The sequence below is a fragment of the Empidonax traillii genome, unplaced genomic scaffold, assembly GCF_003031625.1.
Source record: "Empidonax traillii isolate 1590-97213 ecotype Southwest subspecies unplaced genomic scaffold, ASM303162v1 scaffold154:size1206225, whole genome shotgun sequence".
Lineage (NCBI taxonomy): Eukaryota > Metazoa > Chordata > Aves > Passeriformes > Tyrannidae > Empidonax > Empidonax traillii.
Genome location: NW_020955347.1, coordinates 976,279 through 993,930, shown reverse-complemented (window position 1 = coordinate 993,930; position 17,652 = coordinate 976,279). Strand labels below are relative to the sequence as shown.

Sequence of the window (17,652 nt, the reverse complement as noted above, 5' to 3'; positions counted from 1 at the left end):
GGGGATTACAGGTTCAGTTATCTTTTTTTTCAGCTATTTCTTCCATTGAATTCTTCTGTGAAAAAATAGTTGAACATCATCCTCTGATCCTCAGTAAATAATTTAGATGAGATGTGCATGTAAAAGTATATAAAAATAGCATTTTATTCTTGCATTATGAACTTTTTTGTTAAAGGATATGCACACATACTACCAGTTGAAATGTCTTTGAAAAACAATATGCTATAATATAAACTATTCTTCTAGTCTGTGGAAAATAACTACTAATATTTTTTCTTGTGAGAGTGTGCAGTCATGAGAAGTCCTACATCTGGATCTAGAATCAGCCCTACTGTGGCTGTTGACAAATAATAGTTACAAAGAGGGTAGGAATGGCTGCAATGGAAATCAGTTGAATAATTGCATGAGCACAGAGGGGAAGATTTGCAAAAATATAGAGACTAAGTTGTGCGAGAAATTCCTGCACACCCACTATTTTCTGTGTCGCTAAATGAATAGGAGGAAGTTCACAAGACAGCTGGAAGGTTTTTTCCCAAGCAATCATATAGCAAGATTATCACTGTAATTCTTCAATACCATTTGGGAGGAGAAGTTGTTTGTAGCATAGTTATGTAACAGGTGCCTGGCATTGATATATGTCTCGTTATCTAAATAACAAATGATGTGGTTTCAATGCAATTTTACAACTTGCATTTGCAGCCCTTGAACTTGTTTTTGCAAAAGCAGGAGGAAAACATTTTTGCCCGCAGATTTCAGACTTTACTTTTCAGTTAAAGTAGTGCATAGTGCCACTGCTCACTAGTGCTGGATAGGACCACATTTTGTGGTACTGACAGGAAAAACCTTGGGCCAGTATTAATCTAGAAGGGCATTAGGGTTATTCCACAAAATAGTTGTGGATTCGTTGTTGGACAAGCTGCATTCAAGGCAATGCTGAGTCACTACTCTGAGGTAGAACAGACTGTTGTGCAAACTAGACTGTGTTGATGGGTTTAGGTGGTGAGAAGGTAGGCTAAGAAAGTCACGCATGACACTATAATGTGGTTTTCTGCATTTCTTTTAGTAGAAACCAAAATGGGAATTAATACTGTGAATTAACATAATTTATTAGGCTGGTTTCTTACAGTCCTTATTAAATTCTTCAGCTATTGGAAATACCATTTTGCTCGGTGCTTAGGGAGATTTTACTGAGACCATCTTTAGTAAATGGAAGAGTTAATCATAATAGGCCTCTGAATCTGTGTACCTATTAACCTCACTTATATACCATCTTGAGAGAAAATAGAGAACACTGGAAAACAGATGAACATCTTAAACTACTACTAGTAAAAGGGGATGTGTAAGACTGAAGTGAAATAGGAGGCACAAACATAGACTGTGGTTTCTATTCTTTGGACACTGATGGATTGTCTTACAAAAAAATATAAAAACCTTCTTGAAGTTTGCAAATATCTACTTCCATGAAGGAAATGCTTTATCCTGATGGTTGAAGGCAGTATACTCATGACAGACCATCAATCTTATATAATCCATTAACATTCAGGACCTCATCTAATATTCCAGACACATTTCAGCATATGCTTTGTATTGGAGGCAAAAAACTCTGAGTTACACTTCTCCAAATATATTCTTACATAACAGATGAGATTATTTCCTATACTGATACATTCAGTATCTTTATGTCTACCATATGTTTAGCAATGTTATAAGCCTATCTTGAGAGAACTTTGTGCAGTCATCTTTGCTGTTGAAGATTTTTTTAAAAAGAAGATACTTAACTAGTCTTGACATATTTCAAGTATTGATCAAAAAGTTTTGTAGCTGTTACTTACACAGGTCAGCACATTACTTTCTTCTTAGTAGAAAGCTTTAAAGCTGCAAGAAATTTGTGTTCTTGAAAATCAGCTGTTACTTCCCAACATCTCCTATTGTTCTGCAAGGGCATCCAGCCTAAGTGCTGCTCAGAAATAGCTGGGGAATAAGAGAATGCAGAAAGATCAGACATTGCACATCTAATCACCACTAGACTAAAGTGAGTGTCCACCAAAATAAAATAAAATTAAATTAAAAAAATAAGTAAAATAAAATGGATCAAAGATCTGACAAACTCTTTATTGCTGTGATGATTCAGCCACACGTTCAGACTAATTTTTTTCTGATGCCTGCTTTTTTGTATAATTCAGTCAATGAAATTTAGACCCGGCAGCTCATTTTCAGAACTGTGCCAAGGACTTAACTGTGCCGATGATCACCACTATTAATTAGGTACACATCTACATCTATGTCTTGTACTCTTAATAATAGAGTCATTAATGAATTAATAAGAAGCAGTAAATAACCCAGAGGATTATTTACAGAGAATTTATCTCAAGAGTGTAGCGCAGCAAGTACTAGAATGAAACACAGCACTTCTGCATGCCAGGAGTCTTGCACAATGCCTTGCATTAGGTTAGGTTCAGGAAAGGAGGTGAGGAAGGGATCCATCTCACCCTGCTTAACAAATCCAGAGTAAGAGCTTTGAAAACTCAAGATGATCAGGATTTTTTTTTTCTTATTTTATCAACACTTGGAGTAGTTTAATTCTTGAGAGAGAATATGGTTTTTGTGATGGATTTTATTCAGAAGAAAGAACACCACAGTCTGAAACAAGACTGCTGCCCATACCTACATACATGCCAGCCCTGACTCCCTAATAAGCTCACAGGGATCTGTACTTGAAGTTACCTGGGTAATGCTGCTGACTTTGAAAGTTTAACTTCATGTCAATCTTGATGAAGATCAATCAGAGAGCACAGGTGATTACTATTGTCAGCCTGAAACTTGTCATCTTGAAATCTCACTTCATTTGGAAAAGTTTGCCATATATTAAGCTTGCAAAAATGATTTTCATGTGCCCCCTCTGATAATTTTTCCATGGATTTTAATGCAGAAGGAGATCAAACTTCTGGAGTAATCTCTGTACTTGTTTGTCTTCCATGTTAATACACTTTTGATTTAATAAACCAGGGTATTTACATCACTGATCTAGAATTCAGTAGAGCATTTAGCAACACAGTACATAGTGCATAGGATAATCTTCACAATGCCACTGTTAATAGCATTGCATACTTAAATAAAAGCTTTGATTGACACATTATTTTTACCTGCCACTATGTCACATCTCACCTGCTGTGTTGAAACTTCATGCTGTATATCCTTATTCTTCATTACAACATTAGATTTTTACTGAGAGCAATTTTGCAGCTGTTACAAGCTTAAAACTGATATTGGTGCAAGTTTAGTCTGAAAAATATTTTCAGTTACTAAGGTATTTAAAAATTAATGTAATATCATACACTTAAAAAGTTATTTTGCCAAAAAGTAACACGCACCCTCTCTTTGCCCCTTAAGCGTTTAATAAAAATAAATGAGTTTGGATATTTTTCACTCAAAATATTTAGGAATGTATAAACTTTACCCAAAGCACTTGGTAGACATAGTTTCCAAGATAGACAATGTTTTTGTTTGCTTGTTGTGTAATCTTTTCTTAGGGTGAAAAGGGAACTGTAGGTGACCCTGGACCCAGAGGACCATACGGCTTGCCTGTAAGTTGCGTAGAGTTTGTACACACTGCACTTTTCATCGCTCCTTGATCAAACTTTCTGTGCTTTATGGCTGCTCTTCACCTAGCAATAGAATTATGTGGAAAAGGCAAAGATAGATAATAAACCCTGACAGTGCAAGGTCAATGGTCTGTACCACAGACTTAGATTCCTACCCATGCACGTAACAAAACAGACCTGAAGTGAACCAGCAAGAGAGAGGAAATCCAGAATGCAAGTACTCCTGTTTCAGCAGCCTGTGGACATCAGCTGCCCACAGACCATGTCAGGGTGCCAGGAGTTCAGGATGAACTGTGGAAAGATGTGAATTTCCTAATGTCAATAAGCTGCTTGGATTTCCCCACTGTGAGGCTACTTTGCCATTAAATTTCCATTTTGTTTGACTTCAGATACCTGTTTTGTTTTAATTTCTGTGCCAGAGGCAGTATGAGAAATTCATTGTGGCCCATTTGTAGGTGGAAGTGGTATGCTTTAAATCAACAATTTAAATTATATTATCTATTTCTGAAATATGAGGGAGAACTTCCTTTGGACTAACAAGGATATCCCCAATAAAATCAATTGACTTACTGTGTTTACACTGCCAGTGACTGGGTCAGGTGTGGACGTGTACATGCATCTTTTCTGTACCTTCATGCAAGAGAAGCCATATGAATATGCTTGGCCAGGAACAACCAGCCTTTCCAAGAGACTTACAGTGTTTCCATACCCTCTCCAGTCTAATCTGCTTGGTAAATTAATTTGAGCTGGAATACAGACCTATGGTTTAATTAGATCCATTTAATTGGATCAGGAGCCAGTGACTAGAGACAGTTTTCAGGCTCCGCGAAGTGTTAAATTAGCTTGCCCTGCATTTTTATCTGAGAGTCATTTTTGTGAGTTAAATTGAAAAAAAAAAAAATCCAATTTCTGTTTCTCCTTTCTGTGAACTAAAAATAATTTAAAAAAAAAGACTTTTCTGTATTTTTAGCTTAGTCCTGGAATCTGGATGTTAATGTGGTTTATGTGGTTCATTGGCAGGGCAAAGATGGCGAGCCTGGCCTTGATGTAAGTAATATCTGTGACCAGTGCACTCTCAGTGGTCGGTAAGCGTCTTCCAAGAAATAGGTTATGGAGCGTAACACCTTTGTTTCCATTTAGTGTGCATGCAGTACATACAGAGAGTGTGCTAAATGCTGCATTTGCTCTTTCTCTGTGATAAAAGAGGACAAAGATTGTGTGATATGCAGCCCTTATCGACAGACACCACCAGATACAGTTCTTAGTACTACAAGTAGTTGATCGTTCAGATGTCAGTATGCTGAGAAACTGTGCTTGCTAAGAAAATACTCAGGCTTGTGACTCATTTGTAGAAGAACAAGGAGTCACTGACACTCAGTTAAGTAAATTTATTCTAATTAAAGAGAATAATAATTCCATAACCTGTAATGGATATGTTTCAAAGCATAATCTCTTTCTTTGGCATGCTAAAAAAGGCTTTCAGTAAGCCTTTTCCTCTAGTTCTGTGCTGAGATCCCTAACTTGAAGGAGTCTTTTTCAGAACATACATATGCTAGCATGGACTGTTGCCATTTTGAGTGGTATGATTTCTTTCTGTAGCTGGCAAATTGTCTCTACCAAACTCTTGGACTTACTTGTCTCTCATGCTCTTGTGTCTATGCATGTGTCTGCATATATGCAAAGCATGTAGTGAAATAATCTTTTTATGCTTTCCAAGAGTCTTTGAAAAATTAAGCTGCATGTGAATAAAAATCAACCTATCTTTGTCCATTTTTTTTTCATAGGGTTTCCCTGGTCCTCGAGGAGAAAAGGGTGATATAGGAGAAAAGGGAGAAAAGGTGACCACAGTGTTATTAACTGTTGCTTGATTCCCCAGCCTAGTCAGTTCTGCTTTGTGCTCTGTCTTTATGCTCTAAATTGTCCCATTAAAACTTATCTTTGTTTTTACTGCGTGCCAAAAGGCCAGTCATAGATACATTCTAAGCAAAATCATGAAAAACCACAAAAATGTATGCACAGAAGTAGTAATATCAATATGTCCAGAAGCACAACTTTTTATTTTAGGCTCATTTTCTCCAGTCCATCCTACTCTTGTTGAAAATCCTGAAATATTTAATGCAGACATTGGTCTTTCTGGTAGTAATTTATACTGAAGAGCCCAGCTCTGTTCCCTGGCAGCTTATCCTAGTGTGCCATGCCTGTACATGCTACCTGTCTCACACCAAATGGATAAGACAGGAACTGTTTGAACTTTTATTTTTGGCAATATCTAATTTACAGTTAAGTACCTTGTGATACTTGTGGATTGAAATGAAATCATATACTCTACATTCTGGTAAACCAAGTAGACAGTGAAGTTAACAGAAAAAGCCTAACTTCATTTTCAGCGTCCAGACACAGTGACTTGGAAATAAGTTTCGTGAAAAGCAATTCAGGACTTAAAAGTGTGCAGAGAAAGCTCACAAGAAAATCTCTCCCATTTTCTATCCGACACAGAGCCCAGTTGCTGAAATGCTGAATTAGAACTCACGCCAAGCCACTTAATATGAAAGTCCACACAAAGCAGGTGATCTTTCTAGGTCGATTTTTTCTACAGCTGTTTTTGTCTAGCTGACATGTACACGGTTGTGCTCGGTCCACTTCCTATCATGGTGTCCCAAACAAGATGCAGGGTTAAACAATAATTGGGTGTAAGAGTTCATCTCCGTTTCTTAATACTGTCAGGCAAAGCACTTCCCAACAATGGATTGAAAAGAGTACTGTGAAATATATCCTTCCCTTCTGTCCCTTGTTATATTGCTTATCTCGAGCTCAGAGATCACTGGCAAGGTACTAATTTTGCAGAACTGTTGCTTAAGCAGGTGGTCCATGAGTATTATAAAGGCATTGTCTGACCTAGGGGAGTAATCACAATGAATGGTGAGCTCTTGCTGTTGTCAGAGATCACAGGTCTGTCTCAAGTGAACAGCTTTTCTCTTTTGAGAGCAGTTATCGGTAGAAAGGTGTAACTGGTAACTGCCACAGCTCTGGGAGGTGACTGGCAGGATGGGCAGCTTGTGCTAAGTGGCAGTTACAGTAGGTGCTGAATCAAATGAGCTTAACAGTGTCTTCTCATACTGAGATACATTAGAAGGGTTGTGTCCAGAAGACAGAAATAAGGTATTACACCTCTCTAATCAATCCCAGTGAGCTTGCCTGAATACAGCAGATGGCCTTCTGAGCCTCCTAGTTCACGAAAAACTTGAGAAAGTGGAGAGTAAGAAGGCTACCAAGGTGGAAGAACTCTGGGGCAGACAGAACCCATATAAGAGGTTGAAGGAGGTAGACTGGCTTAGTCTGACAGTGAGGAGGCCAAACTACTTGAAAGGGGAGATACAAAGATGATGGAGCAAAACTTTTCTGGGTAATGGCAAGTGGTGTAACACAGGACCAGAAGCTGCTCCTGAGAGGTTCAGAGTGGCAGCTGGGAAAACCTTGTTCTCACAGAGAGTGGCATGGCACTGGGACAGTGTGCTCAGGGAAGGTGGCTGAACCACTGCCCATGGAGCACTGCAGAATCTGGTCTGCTCTGATCAGATCTGATCTAAGGTCAGGAATCACCCTACTCAGGATAGGAGGTTGGAGTAGGTGACCTTCAGAACTCCCTTCCAACCAGACCTTCTGTGTTTCCGTGTACGGCTGGGGAGAGGCGGACAAAATCCAGCCATCACAGCCCTCAGATCATCTCTGGGGAAAAAAAAAAAAAAGAAAAAAAAAGGAAAGCTGGTAAAAAGTTCACTTATACAAATATGACATGATGTGAAAATGGAACAGCTGAGATTCTTGCGCTTGGGATGTAAAAGTGTTTTAATGTCCCTGAGTCCAGCATGCTGGTTTTGGATATTAGTCCATTATTCCCAGAGACTGACTAAATCGGTCAAACACAGGACTTCCAGTTGCAAGGGAGCAAGGGAATTGTGTGTGGGAATTGTGTGCTGCCCCAGGCACAGCTAGGTCCTTTTTGGAGTGAAGCTGTGATTTAGATGTCTGTGGCGACTTGTTCTCATGAGCTGCAGGACACATCACCAAGGCAGTCTACTCCTCCATCCCCCTTAAAATTCAAGTAAGGCAAAACCTGTTTCCTGAGGAGAATACGTGGGATAAATTTAGTCTGGCAGATGTTTCAAAAAACACATTTTTTTGTGGACTTTCAGATTAACAGGATTTCCAGGAAGTCTGTAGAGTGAAAATGGAGGTGGAATATCTGCCTTAAAAAATATCACTATATTCAAATAAAATTAGAAGGCAAAGGAAGATCTTTCCCAGTTAAAAGTTTGGGAAGATATGGCTGAAAGCTCTGTGAAAGAGATTTTTAATGCACAGTTTTGACTCATTTTTTCCAGAAATCGTGTAATATTTGTATCGTGTAAGTGTACTGATTTCATCAAAATTACTTTAGCTGCATCAATAGTTCATTTTCCAAATGGAAGACTGTCTCTTAAAAGACACAGAGTAATGTGATATATCAAAGCTTGCATTATAACAAATTCTCTTGGTGTTTTTCCTTATGTAAATTACTAATTATCTATGACCAAATTGATGTAACAGCACCCATTTCAATAGAGATAAACCAGCTTACAAGTTGGGCATCCAGCTTATGATTTCTTGGGTTTTTTAATATTTCTTACAGTATTGGCTGTTGGACTGACATCGCAAAATTGAGATCAATGAGTTTCTAGTTAAGAAACTTAACTCAAAATTGCACTTCAAAAATATGTATCATTACTAACATTCTAAAGAGAAACCACTACACCTAATTTTTTCATAGATATACAGGGAATAAGTCTTTACTTCTTCAGTTTGAGATGAGACTTAGACTGCTGATTTTTATTTTAGCCCATCAGCAGTTCTGCTGATGTGAAAGCAAGTCAGTGTTTTGCATTATAATATCTGCTTAACTTGGCTTTAATAATATTTTTAAAAGGGTTATTGCTGTAATTACTCATATAAAATTATAGTCTAGGAGCACTCATCACGAAAAGTTCGTACAATTGATTTTGTATTTTTGTTGTATGGATAGAAAAAAAATCCTTTTAAAAACTAATAACCTTTAACAAAAGTTAGGGCTTGTGTTGTTGGGAGAGGGGGGAAGGGGTCCCTGGTCCCAAATGCACAGTTGTGTCTGTTGTTATAAATTTTGACAGAGGAGTATGATGGGTCTGAACAGAGGATGAAAAGGCATTATCCTTTTCTCCCTACACTCTGCATTGATGAAAATCTGTGCACGTGAGGATTGGAGATTGTTCCAACCATAAAGGTATTGCAGAAGTGCCACAGCTTTCTATTTCTCTAGGCACTGAGGAAGAGCAGAAAGGAATTTTTTTAAATCTTCAGCAGATGTAGATTCTCCATATCTCCTTTGGATCTCTGTAGTTGAGGGCAAGGAATAAAAATTAAAAAGAAATAACTCAATCTTGAGGAAGAAGTAGTAAAGTACTTACGAAATTCAGACTGTTGTCTGCACAGATGCATTGAACAGGATCATAGATCTGTCCTGCAAAACTGGAAGTTTAAATAGTTATCTGCTGGCTTTAAACACAAGAAGTTAAAGAAATGCAAATCCTAAAGAATAGAAAAATAGTCAGAAACCAAACTGCACAGTCCATTTTCAGAAGCCTTTCTGGAGTATGTCCATGCTTTGTGCTTGCATACATTCACTGCAAATATATTGGTTTTACACTGACACAACATGAAAATTGACCCTGAAACTGTTGGGTTTCTCTGCTACACTGTTGTCTGTGTAGGTTTAAGATGAAAACTTAGCAAATTTGCAGTTCTTGTCTCATGAAGATTTCTTTTACATTGTAATCTTATCATTTGATAAAGAAGGGTAATGTTTGGGTTGCTGTTTTCCCAAATATTATTCTGTGGCTTTTTGGCACACAGCAAAGAAAGACAAGTAACTTTGCTTCTGTTAGGACATGAATGCCGTATGTGTTGTTTATGACATGAATGCACTGTGTTGTTCATGAAATAGATTTTTCCATTTATATGTCAAATATGTTATGATATTAAATTACTAATGTGCTTTCCTTCCTTTTTAAGATCTGATTTATATAATTATTATTTTATATGTAAAAATGGGTTTTATCTCTTGTTAATGGATTAAGTCTTTCGGTACTGGTGTGGACCAAGTTAAATGTCTTTACTATGCTTCACCAAAATCTGTCTGTTTTTCCAAAGGGGCATTTCTTCCTTCTCCTTCTACCCTCATTCCTTACAATTCCTCTGTCTTTTTTACCCTTTTCCTCACAAATGAAATCCTCCCAATAGCCACAACCTCGCTTGCTGGTTCTCCAATGTCATACTAATTTTCCTATGAGTATTTTTCCCATTTCTTTGTGATATTCCTGATTTACTCATCCTTCCTATCCCATTTTTTACAATCCTAGTCCAATTTGTTAATTTTTTTTTAACTGATCCTTTTTGATTTTTGTGAAATTGAGAGCGAACCTGAAACTCATTTACCATTGTGATCAACTGGTGTGAAATCAATTTTAAAATGAACTCTCTAAACATCTTATACTGCTTGAAGGTGAGGTCATCTTTGCAGGTAGCTTTGCTGAGGGGAATCAATTTATTTCCATCAGAACTAAAGCACTGGAAGTTTCACATTTAAAAAGAAAACTCAGTGTGAAATCAAAGGACTGAATTTTGTTAAAATAAGTAGATGGAACATTGCCTGCAGTAGAGGGAATATTTGAATGTTGAAATATTTAAATGAAGAATGTAATTATCACTTCTGATTACTTTCTGATACCAAGACAATATGAAATCATTGAAAGTGCCGTAGCACCTCTCCATCAAGCAGTTTGGGTGTTTTGATTCCTGTAGCAGGGTTTGAAATGGTCATGTTGTATTTGGAGTGGCAGGAGTGCACCCTCAGTGATGTCAGTGGGTTTCTGTGGACACCACAGAGAACAGGATTTGTTCCAAACACTGTTACCAGAGTGCAAAGGGTCAGTTCAGCAGAGGATGCTCTGGGCCAATTTCACCCTTGACACGACACCATGGAAACTGATGGAATTGAGTCAGAGACCAGCCATCCCTGTGAAGCATCTGTGCCACAGGTCTTTTTTCAAGAGGCTATGCTGATGGATTCCACTCTCGCAAAGTTCCTTTTGAGTAGTGGCGAATGCTCTAGGGAAGCTGACAAATTCAGGTTAGCGTGCATGTGCACTTCAGTGCTATCACTTAGAACAAATAGGAGACCTCTTATTTTGAGCTGGGGGGATTTGCAGATTTGCCTCTGTCTCAAGGAATCAATTTTTTCAAGCCCTGTTCTAGGTTTCAAAACATTCATAATACTGATATGAAATACCAGCACAAACTAATACAGATTGATTGCAGTTCTTGCTTGTGATCATATAATTTATTTTTCCACATAATGCACCATCCAAACCAGAACACAGTGGTAAGTGTCCTTTCAGCTCTCCATTGGTTTAAAAAGAACAACCCCAAACTTTAAAACCAATCTTTCTTTAATTTTTTTTTTCAAAAGAATGAAACTTGTTTTATCCAAACCATTGTATCCACAGGGGGAAAAGGGAAAGAAAGGCAAAAAGGGGCCTAAAGGGGAGAAAGGAGAACAGGGTGCTCCTGGATTAGATGCACCTTGCCCATTGGTACGTTTCACTTATGTATTGGAAGATCGATCATCCTGGTATAAATTGATGGGATAAGAAATGAGGGGAGAGGAACAAGCACCAGCTACCATTGAACCTGTAGCCCTTTGTTAACACAGCTTTATCTCAAGTTCTGGCAAAGTCTGGAGCAGACTCCATTTGTCAACCTCCTAAATTGATTTAAAGCACCAGACTTAAGACCTTTGGGCTAAATTCATGAGGTTTGGTGGTGTTTTTTTTCATTATTTCTGCCAAACTCTTTGAAAAGGAACCAAATTTGGGATGTGCCAGAGTCAGTGCCCCACAGGTTTAAATTACGCTACAACAGCTTGCTCCTCTTGCCTATCTATTGTTATTTGTTCACTCCATCTAAGTCAATACTGAAGGCATTTTCTTGACAGTAACATTGCAAGTTAATCTTTACAAACAGGGATTCCGTGGAATTAAGGGGGAAAAAGGGGAGCCAGGCCAACCTGGCCTGGATGGGCTGGATGCCCCTTGCCAATTGGTACAGTATTTCTCTTTCCTACCAACCCTGCATGCAGTTCCTTTGTTTGTGGTCAGCCATTCTCAATGTAAAGTAATGTTTTTCTGAGCTGACTTTACATTATTCACGTAACACATGCATGTGCATGAACAAAGCAGCTGCTTCAAGTGATCATAACCGCGATGAGAGAACACACATTTTTGTTGGTACCTTAAACTTAACTCTTAGCAGTTTGCTCCCACATCACATAGTAATTTATAAGTTTGTATCCTTCCTACATTTTCCCTAAGAATTGTTGGTTTGTTATTTTCCTCACAAAATACCTATTGCCTTACTCACCCTGAACGCAAGTCATTGTAGAAGTCCAGCACAACGTTCACTTCTAATCCAGTCTGATGCCTTTTGTCTGCACTGGCTCAGTTCCGCACCCTAGTCTGTCCCAGACCTACCCTGCACCCTGGACTTCCTTTCAAATCCATGCAGTCTTAGGTGCATGTTTTCACAATTTGACCAAAATGAGAGTCATGTACAGACTGATGTAAATACCGTTTCTGAAAATCAAGGTTTTCAGTAAGCCATGCTGGAACTTGGCTTCCAGACCGTACACAAGTAATATTTTTGGTGTCTGGCCTGTTCATCAAAGAGTATTCAAACACATCTGGAATTAAAAAGCTTACCTGAGGTTTGTAAGAAGATAACAGTCTGCAGCCCAAACCCTGTCTTTGTTATTTAATGTCTCCAATTTAATGATCTTACCCTTGGAACTTACCTTCCTGGAATACACACAACACTCCCCACCCTATGTTAGCATGAATTCAAGTTCCCACCTATACTAAAATGCTACTTCTCAACCCTCTCCCTTGTACCAATCTGGCAACAGTGATTTTTATTTAATGGTAAAATAAGTTTGAACTCTTTTCCATTTGAAAAAGAAAACCCCAGACGACCAGTACATACACATTTCATAAAGATACAAGGAAGATTTTCTTTTTAATTGTTCATAGTAAAATTTGATCTGCATGTTCTGATATTGTTTGATGGTTAAGCACGGTTCTCTGTGATGAATGTTAAATTAAATAGATTTTATTTCAACTATAGCACTTCTAATTTGAAGTCAGTTGTTTTAATCGTAAATACATAGTCCATTAAAATTATTCCATAGTCCATATTGTTTGCTTCCAATTAATGGTAACCATATTTCATATTTTATTGGGGATAATCAAGCATGCTTTTGTAATTTTTAAATATTTCTCTGTCTCTGTATTATCATTTATATCTGGAGATTCACTAACAATCATTGATGGATGAAAAATATTCTGTTCATAGGTAATTGCTAGAATAAGCTGCTTAGCAGCAAGCCATTCCCATCAGACTACATGCAAGAAATTAAAAAATCCTCATCGACCAGTATCTTCACATGTAAATTCACGTATTAAGTATTGGTATTCTATATTCTAAAAGATGTCAAGGCCTGATTTTTTTTATGCTCTTATATAGTCTAGTTACATCATATGTGCTCATAACTCTGACCATGTAACTCTGGACAAACCCTGGATAGCCTTGTAAATTGGAATTAGGTCCATGTAAAAACAGTGTAACTGTGATCAGTAGCTGGCCCTGATCTTACTGGACACATGGAGATATGTGAAGGTAGAGTAGCAACAGAAAAGAAATTAGATTACCATATTTTCCAAGCACTGAAATAATCAGTGCTGCTGTACGGCCCTACTCCCACTGCAGATGTTTTCTTCCACTGTGGCACTTAAAGTATGTTCAGGCCTTCAGATTTTGCTGCTTCATTCAAAAGCTGATATTGAAAGCAAAAAGATCCTACTCACATTTGAGTCTTGCTGTCTTAGTCATGCAGTTGCCTTTGTACTAGGGGCCATTAAAACACAATACCCTCCAGATAAAAGTGATAGTATTTTTTTTCTCATTGATCTTGTACATTCAGATACAGATTGTTGTGAATAAAACAGATTATATTTAAAATAATATGCAGCCTGAGCTCTAACAGCGATAAGAAACTGATGAAGATGTTCTAACGATTTAGAGAAAAACAAATCTTTATAGCAGAGATGTGCACGTATGTTTTTACAGCGTAAACCTTCTCTCCTCTGGCTGTTTTAGCAGAGGTTGATGGATTATCTATCCTCTCAAACTTAACTATGTGCTTTTATCTTTTTTTTTTTTTTTGCCTCTCCTTAAAACAGGGCCCCGATGGATTACCAATGCCTGGCTGTTGGCAAAAGGTAGGACGGGCAGAGCTTTTTCTTTTCAGGGGCAGTGTGTCCTTGGCACACAGAAATGCCTATCACAGCCATACTGAACAGTATCAAGATATACTGCAAGATCAGGCAGTAGTTCATGTGATAATATTGTAATATACGTAGAGGTAATAATTCATTGAGGCAGGATTGTAGAAACAGTTGGCGTTCGTTTTCTGGAAAGTCCAAGACTTCTTTTTTTTCACGTGAAGACTTGCACATCCTTTGGTTTCTGCACATGATCACTGCTTCCAATTCATTATAAAAGCTCATGGATTTTTGTCAGATATTTATGTTGATCTCTTATTATGTTATTCTTCAAGAATACTGAGAAAAACAGTGTAATCTGCCCTTCTCTTTGACTTACCTTCAATATATCCTCCTAGGTTTTGTGTTAAATGTTAATATTAACTGGCAAAATTATTTTAGTAAAGGTTTAACCTAGGCAGTGCAGTGCTAGATTTAAAAACATAGCACGCAAAATTATGTAGGTGGAGGGATGCTGACATATAATATGTTAGAAAGCATTAAGCATAAGTGAGATCCTGGGCACATTTGTCTCTGAAGAATAGCTGGTGCTGAGGAAATAACTATCCATATTTGCAACTCTGCCTTATCTATGTATTTGTAATGGATGTCTGAAATATCTTACTAATGTGATTAATCTGTTATCTCTTTTTGTCTCTGCAGTGATGAATCTAACCTTACAAGCATGAAGTTGTGTATATAGTGCTCCACTTCTTTTATTTATAGTTGAAAACTGAAAATTTGGTTTTACAAGTCTGAAATATGTTTACATGTAGCTGCATCTACTTGTTTGCAATAGTCCATATGTACTTTTTCACTTACATCTGCAGTTAGGTGATACTGCCGGGTAAACCTGCAAAGATTGTCTCTCTAATGAGAGATCAAAACAACAATCAATAATAGAAATTAATATTTCTGAAAATTCTTATATTTTGGCTTGTGGATATGCATGGACAATGAGTGCCATGAACTAGTTTACAAGAAATTGTGACCAAATAAGAGCAAAATTCTATGATATGTACTGTACCAGCTGCCGTTGGAGTTTACTGACTTGGCTTCCATGTCCATCGTAAATACTTCACTGATTCATGACACCATATCTGCTTGTATGAACTAAAAGCATGAGTTTGTGTGCCAGACCTGCTTGTTGTGTGATCACGTCACGCGCTAAATGGCTGCTCACAGTGACCTTTGATTCCAGCTTCTGAATCATTTCCTTTTGTCATCTCAAGGGAGTCACACCATGGCTCATTGCTAAAAAGAGATAAACCAGAGGAGCATAGAAAGAGGCCTTGAATTTTTGGGGAATAGAGTTCCAGCTGCAGGTGGATGGCTTCCAGTCTTGCGGGATACTTGGCCCCTTTGATCAAAGAGGGTCGCGCCTGTTTGTCAGCAGCGGTTTGCCTTGCACTGCTCACGGTCGTGAAGACATTCACGATAGGCCCTGTCGAGTCCTTAATCAAGAAGGAAAGAAGTTTGAAGAAGAAACCAGACTTCTCTGTGGGTTGTTTGAAAAGGTTGCAGAGGTGCTGCAGGGATCATTTGATGGCAGACACCGCCTGAGACCAGAAGCTTCTCAACCTTACTCAAGGATGGACAGAGTATGTGCTCTGCATATTGTATTTTGGGACTGCTGGAGGAAAAAGCATTCTTGAGGTGGGGATGAATTGGATCATCCTCCAGAGGAGGAGTATAATGGAACTGACCAGAGATGTATGTACCATGGTGTGGTTTTCAGGTTATTCACTTTAACTTACGCAAAACTAGCTGAACTTTTCTGCAGGATTTTGGAAGCTATGGTTAATTTTGTTTCCTTTTCCTGTAACTGTTGCCATAAAGAATGCATTTCAATAATCTATTCAGCATTTGTGATGATGGCATTGAGGAAAATACTTCAAGCCACATGCTCATCTTGTTTCAGTATTAACAGTTTCTATTTCAGAGTCTTTGAAGCCTTTAAGTCTAGAAAAGAGTTTACTTTTGTGTTTCACAGACTGATTTATTAATCTTGTTCCTTTTATGTTGTTACAGTGACTTTAGTGGATGTTATTACTCAAAAAACATTGGAGAGAAAAAATTCTGTGTAATTACCACTGCACACTTGTCGTCACTACACTGTTAAGGTGTTGATATTTCTCCATTTCTGTTCAGATGACTAGCTTTCTAGAGAAACATTGGTAAATCTTTCCTTCTCCACTTTTTTCATTGCTAGAAACACATAATTCGTGCACATTTGTAGTTTTGCCGTGAGGGTTTTTTTCCAGTTTTGAGTCTTCATATGGTGCACTGAAGTTAGTTTGAAGGACTGGTTTATGAGAAATGGTGCCATATTTGGCAGATGGAAATTCTTTTTATATCTCTTCCGTTCCTAATGTATCTAGCAGGATCATCAAAAACTTTTTTAGTTACTTTTCTGAGAGCTGTCTTTCATATGTAGACCAAAACCGAAGTTGAGGAAGACAACCTGTCTCCACTCATGTGTGGGCACCTTATGCCCTTCTTGGAATGCACATTTTTCCTTGCTCCATCGTTTCTAAATCAAGTGTAGATGGGGACCTTCTGTGGTCACACTTTCTGTATTGCTTCACAATCTCCAATCAATGGAAATGCCACTATAATTCACTTTGATAATTCACTGTTGATATATTGAAGTCAAACATAGCATTTCATTGAGGAAAAACCAGATTTTTAAAACTTAAAAATTAATTTAGCAGCCTACAACCAGTAGTATCTTACTAATAAAAACAAAAATCTGACACTATATAGATATATACACTGAATACACATATATATTTGCTGCTCAATTCTGTCTCTCCAGTAGTAAGAAATAAACAAGTGTTCACAGATATGAGAAAATATGTTTTTCTTTGCTTAAATTTTCAGAGGTGCAAATGTTAACCTCTTTGAATAGTCATGATTACAGTAGTAAAAGCCTTCACACAGCATAGTCTGAATATAAAATGTTAATAATCAGAGTGCTACAGCAGTAAATGTGAATGAGGACCTTTCAGAAAGAGGACAAGAGGAGCACCGTGTGAGCCCTCTGACTCGCCCCTTTTAGTCTGCTTGCTTAAGAAGCACTATCTCAAAAAAACAATAGGCTGAGAAGCCACCTGTCTGCCTAACAGAGAAGAGCCTCTTGTGCCCATGTCCTGACTTGGCACATTTAGCACCTAGCTAAATGGAGATGTGAAGACTAGAATTTGCATGTTTTCATAAGATATCAAATACTGGCAATCATAGAGCAAAAATATTTTTTTTAAAGGTCCCTCAGAGTATTACATGCAAAATCAAGTAGAATGTTTATTACCTGGCTGAATGTTTTAGCAACTCCATGTTGAGAGTGCCCACAAACACAACTCATTTAAGAAATAGCAACAAGATAAAGAAGTATTAAATGCATGCTGCCATTAGCACTTTCTTTTCTTTTTTTTTAAATTTGTATAGCTATATTTTTAAACTGCCCTCATAGCATCCATTTCTAAATGCATCAATAAAGCTAGCAGAACCTTGGTTCATGATTTTGTCATTCAGGAAATAATTACAGACACTGCTGTTAAGTGTTAGTCAGTACTCAACTCTCCTTTAATCCCTGACACTGAGAT

General features: G+C 37.7%; 1 protein-coding gene across 1 annotated transcript in view; it reads left to right on the top strand.

The window, feature by feature from the left end:
* COL25A1 (collagen type XXV alpha 1 chain) overlaps window positions 1-16,124 on the top strand; it is a 149,046-nt gene extending 132,922 nt beyond the window's left edge. Inside the window, exons 31-36 of the mRNA XM_027884736.1 lie at window positions 3,531-3,584; window positions 4,623-4,649; window positions 5,387-5,440; window positions 11,697-11,774; window positions 13,967-14,005; window positions 14,711-16,124. Of these exons, the coding sequence (XP_027740537.1) occupies window positions 3,531-3,584; window positions 4,623-4,649; window positions 5,387-5,440; window positions 11,697-11,774; window positions 13,967-14,005; window positions 14,711-14,713 (255 nt within the window). The 3' untranslated portion in view covers window positions 14,714-16,124. The remainder of the gene's footprint in view (window positions 1-3,530; window positions 3,585-4,622; window positions 4,650-5,386; window positions 5,441-11,696; window positions 11,775-13,966; window positions 14,006-14,710) is intronic.
* The last annotated feature ends 1,528 nt before the right edge of the window (window positions 16,125-17,652 follow it).